We start from the raw sequence: 5,711 nt of genomic DNA on the forward strand, positions 1-5,711 counted from the left end.
TGTTTATCAGGTTTAGGAGTTCTCTGGTGGACTTTTTAGGGTCACTTATGTATACCATCATATCATCTGCAAATAATGATATTTTGACTTCTTTTAAGGACTAATTATTAGCGAATGCTTTAAGAATGCATCTCAGAAACCAATAGGTTTGATTTATGGTTTACTTCTCACTCAGAACAAAGGCATCCAAAAGTAAAAGTAGACAATAGCTTATGCAGCCTTCCAATCCTAAGGGATATAACACAGCCTTACCTGTAACCACCCTAAACAATAGCCCAGCAAACACAATGCTATCTACCAAAACAGAATAATAGTGAAAATGGCCTACAACAACATAGATGAACCCTACAATTAGAATGTTAAAGATGAGCAGACACACAGTACTTATGGAAACAAGAGAGATGAATGAGTCTATACACAAGGAAAGCAGAGGAGAGATTTCCTGTGAGAGGGCTGGGAAGATATGGAATTACTTTCTTTCCAGTCATTAGGTGCACCTCTAAGGCTGATGGAGGGCTGGGAAGATATGGAATTACTTTCTTTCCAGTCATTAGGTGCACCTCTAAGGCTGATGGAGGGCTGGGAAGATTCTGTTCCCTCAATGGCATAGATGATTGCTAACATGTGTATTTAATTTTAGTGAAATCTTTTGTTTGTTTTTTGAGGCATGGTCTTTCTATTAAGTAGCTCAACTGCCCTGGAAGTTGCTATGTAGACCAGGCTGGCTTCAAACTCAGAGATCCACTTGCCTCTACACCTCAAAGCTGGGATTAAAGGATAACATGCTACCACCACTACCCCATCATGTGCTAGCTAGTTTTATGTCAACTTAACAAGTTAGAGTTATCTGAAAGAAGGGAAACTCAATTGAGAAAAATATCTCCCTAAGATCTGATTGCAGGAAATTTTCTTAACTAGTGATTGATGGGAGGGCTGGTGGGTCCTGAGTTCTGTAAAAAAGCAGGCTGAGCAAGTCATGAGGAGAAGCAAGTCAGCAAGCAGCACCCCTCCATGCCCCTGCATCAGCTCCTGCCTCCAGGTTCCTGCCCTGCTGAGTTCCTGTCCTGACTTCCTTCTATGAACAGTAATATAGAAATGTAAACCAAATAAACTCTTTCTTCCCTGAGTTGCTTTGGTCATGGTGTTTCATTACAACAACAGTAACTCCATCTAGGACATCTGGCTTAGTTTATAAATCTTCTCAAATATACACTTAGGACTTTTTTTTTTTTTTGTATATAGATTGTCTTTGAAAGTATGAAGTGGGGCCGGGCGTGGTGGCGCACACCTTTAATCCCAGCACTCAGGAGGCAGAGGCAGGCGGATTTCTGAGTTCAAGGCCAGCCTGGTCTAAAAAGTGAGTGCCAGGACAGCCAGGGCTATACAGAGAAACCCTGTTTCAAAAAACCAAAAAACCAAAAAAAAAAAAAAAAGTATGAAGTGAAAGTTGGTATTTTAATCTATATGGTCTATAAATTTTAACAAATTTTGAAACATTAACATGAAGGAAAACAATATTACTATCATATTTGACTATTAATCCTGAAGCAGGAATATGTTAAAATGTCAGTCCTCACATGTATCCCACAGAGACAGGAATGATTTTCTGACAAGAAAACTGATGCTCAGAATTAATGTGTTGGAGAGAAAACAAAATCAAACTCAAGCAATCTTAACTCTAGTGTGTGAGTGTATGTGCGCGCACACACGCATGTGCATTCAAGCACGCTTGTAGATGTACATGCTGTTTGTTTGGGGTCTCACTATGTCCAAGGATGGCTTTGACTTTGCAATCCTCCTATATATTGATATAGCTATATTGATAGGAGTGTGCCACCATTATGCCCAGCCTACAGAAGGATCTTGATCACCTTGCTATACTAGATTTCAGGCAGGGAGGAATTCATTTGTGTCAAGGCAAGCGAGGTATGAGTGGCAAAATCTACTGTACCTAAATGTTTGCCTATATTACTATTACCTATATATCCTCCAAGCAGAGAAATGCAGTCACAGCAAGATAAACCTTGAATAACTGTTTTCCACAGTGACACATCCTTTAGATACAGCACATTTGTTCATGGCTGAAAAAATATGCTGAGTTTCTAAGAACCAGCTCTACTTACCTAACTGAATTCTGACCCTAAAACTTTTTACTTTAGTGTTTAAGAAAATTCAGCATGCCAGAAACTATGAGTATAAGTAAACATTTCAGTAGATTGTGCTGAGAACAAGCCAATGACTCACAGTCACATTACCAAGGAATTCTACAAATGGAAACAGAACAAGTGTTTCATGCAAGGTTTTAACACAATAAGACAAGGGAGTATCATTCCATAGTAAGTTAAAGCGTTTGACAATTTACCAACAGAAATGTACCTCTTTGGAAGGGCCAGCAGGAGATGTGAATATTGTCATCCAATAAGACCATACAAACATAACAAAGAACAGATGGAAAGCCACAAGGTAAACAACGGTCTTTCCTGGTAAATAAAAACAAACAATATTTCAATGAGTCCAGGGGAAAAGAAAAATGCATTACATTAAAACAGTACTTGGGTCATGAGATCTGATTTAATAAAATGTTTATTTAAATATCAAATATATAAACTTCTTTACTATATAACATTAAGAAGATATTAAGAATACTCAGAGCCGGGCGTGGTGGTACACGCCTTTAATCCCAGCAATAAACCATAAGTTTATGGATAAAGGCTACGTTTGGTGAGACTTGATTACATTCAATTCTATTACTGAGGATCTCAGAAAAAAACATCTTTGAACACCTTCTGAGGTCTGGTGCAGTGTGTGTGTCACCATGCCCAGTTGGGTTTGAATTCTTTTTTTTTTTTTTTTTTAAAAGATTGATTGATTGATTGATTTAAGTACACTGTTGCTGTCTTCAGACACACCAGAAGGGGACATCAGATCTCATTACAGATGGTTGTGAGCCACCATGTGGTTGCTAGAATTTGAACTCAGGACCTCTGGAAGAGCAGTCAGGGCTCTTAACCACTGAGCTGTCTCTCCAGCCCTGGGTTTGAATTCTTAAAATAAAGTTTTTTGACAGGCTGGCCTTGAACTTACTATGTAGTCCAAGGTGGCCTGAAATTCATGACTCTCCTACCTCTGTTTCTACGTGAGGACAGCTAAAGAGTGTTAGTGTAACACATGTGTGCCCATAACTGGCTGTTATTGTAACTTTAAGTTTTCCTTAAATGTTCATTTTTAATAACTTTTAAATTACTTAAAAGGACCCATCACTATGAACCAGGGGGAATTGGAAATAGAAACTTAAAATGTTTTTACTATCACCAAAAATAATGAAACTTGAATAACTCAATTCCTGTCTAGGTTAGAATCAACATAGGAAATGAAAAAAAGTTTCCACCATGAGTTTCTGCTCTAATCTTTCCCAAGGAGATTAGGGTCAAGACACATGGGACTCCAACTATCAACTCGCTAATATGGTATTAACCTTGTGTTGTGTTCTATAGTCATTCTATTTGAAACAAGTAGGATTGGCTTTTATAAGAGGCGAGAACCACGGACTAGGGATGAACTCTTTTTGGTGTGAAGTGTTCCATATATACACTCTGAAGTAAGTTTGAACTTCCACTCATTTTTAAAGTCAAATTAAATGCCATTTCTTCCACAAAAGTCCTCTCCTTTCCCAGAGCTTACTTTTCACAGGCCACTCTTCTGTACTCACACTTGCTTAGACTTCAATTACAGCACTCATTTCAATCAAGTCAGGTACTTAAAAATGACAAATCATAAGCGCAAAACACTGGGCTGGAGAGATGGCTCAGTGGTTAAGAGCACCAACTGCTCTTCCAAAGGTCCTGAGTTCAAATCCCAGCAACCACATGGTGGCTCACAACCATCCGTAATGAGATCTGATGCCCTCTTATGGTGCATCTGAAGACAGCTATAGTGTAGTTAGATATAATAAGTAAATAAATCTTTAAAAAAATAAAAAATAAATGCAAAACACCAATGTATCCTACGTAACTAGGGGACTTCTTAGTCACATCTGACCTTAGCTCCTTTTCCTATGGAAAGCCTCTTAGCATATGACATGCTTTCTTTCTAACCCTTATGAGTGTAAACAAGGAGGCTTAGAAAATTCACTATCCTACTTAATGTCACTTGTATTAAATATTAAGGCCAGAATTGAAATTCACAACTGCTTGATAAAAATCTAAAGTCCTTCATTTATGTCTTCACTTCAAAATTATGTTTTCCTCCACTTTTCTAGCCAGCATTTAACTAGTCATTTCTACTTCTGAACTAGTAGTTGAATTCAAAATAGAACCCAAATCATGACTTCCTCTACATTTCAAACACTTTCTTTTCACTTCCACTTATATTGTTGTTGTGGTGGTGGTTTTGTTTTTTTTTTTTTTTCAAGACAGGGTTTCTCTGCATAGCCCTGGCTGTCCTGGAACTCACTTTGTAGACCAGGCTGGCCTCAAACTCAGAAATCTGCCTGCCTCTGCCTCCCAAGAGCTGGGATTAAAGGCGTGCGCCATATGTATTACAAAATAACTTCAACTTCCACACGACTAACATGTAGTAAAATGCATGATTACTTCAAAATCCTACAGAGAACTTTTTACAGAAAGAGAACATCAATACATAGACACTAAGAACTTTCAGGGGTGGTAGTGATTTGGAACAAGTTATACTTTGTCTCTCCAAGTGACCAACTTTTACTCAACAATAGTGGAAAGTGTGATCAACTGTGGTATGTCTCCAACAATTTGATTAGATTTGGAATGCTGTAACTTTAAAAACCTGAAGAAACAGCATTTGCTAAACAATTTCAAAGAAAAACTGGTTAGCCACATCTTGAACGGTTCTAACATTTACTATTTCTTTAGGAAATCTCTACCCTCCATGCACACAAACAAAATGGTTTGCTTTCAGTGTAATAAAATTAAGCTCTTAGCACAATGCTTGTGATATAATTAACAGATGATAAATAATAGTAAGAGAAAATACTGGTTTTAACTAAGTTCAAATTCTTGTGATTTGTTTTGTGTTGTCTTTGGGGGGAGGTGGGAGGGCTGAGGACCATTTAGGGTCTTGGTCTTGGTCTTGTGTGTTTATTAGTAGCCTACCATTGAGTTGCCCTTCAGCGTTTCCCCTCCACCTCTCGTTTTTTTTTTAGAAATAGGGTTTCTCTCTGTGTATCCCTGGCTCTGGCTCTCCTGGAACTAGCTCTGTAGACCAGGCTGGACTTCAACTCACGGAGATCCACATGTCTCTTCCTCCTAAGTGCTGGGATTAAAGGTGTGCCACAACCACCCAGCACCCTTCAGTTCTTGATTTTGGAGTGACAAGGTCTTGGGGTGCTACTAAACTTACTGTGTAGAACAGGCTGGCCTGAAGTTCAAAGCTCTTAATCTTAGTCTCCCAAGTGCTGAGATTACAAGCATGTCCACCATGCCCAGTTTATAAGACTATTAAAAGGTAAACTTCTAGTCACATATTGAAGTGGGCTGGCACGATGGTTCAGCAGGTAAGCACACTCACTAGACAGAATTTGGCCACTCAGGAATGTGAGAAGCAACTCCCAGAAGTTGTCCTCTGACCTACTCATGTGCATGTATGCATTCTCTCTCTCTCTCTCTCTCTCTCTCTCTCTCTCTCTCTCTCTCTCACACACACACACACACACACACACACACACACACACACACACACAC

General features: G+C 38.9%; 1 protein-coding gene across 7 annotated transcripts in view; it reads right to left on the reverse strand.

The window, feature by feature from the left end:
• Zdhhc20 (zinc finger DHHC-type containing 20) overlaps positions 1–5,711 on the reverse strand; it is a 53,004-nt gene that overhangs the window by 33,437 nt on the left and 13,856 nt on the right. For all 7 annotated transcript variants that reach the window (XM_021203233.2, XM_021203232.2, XM_029541589.1 and 4 more), the window contains exon 3: positions 2,377–2,480. In XM_021203233.2, coding sequence (XP_021058892.1) covers positions 2,377–2,480 — 104 coding nt within the window. The remainder of the gene's footprint in view (positions 1–2,376; positions 2,481–5,711) is intronic.

The sequence above is a fragment of the Mus pahari genome, chromosome 8 (assembly GCF_900095145.1).
Source record: "Mus pahari chromosome 8, PAHARI_EIJ_v1.1, whole genome shotgun sequence".
Classification (NCBI taxonomy): Eukaryota; Metazoa; Chordata; class Mammalia; order Rodentia; family Muridae; genus Mus; species Mus pahari.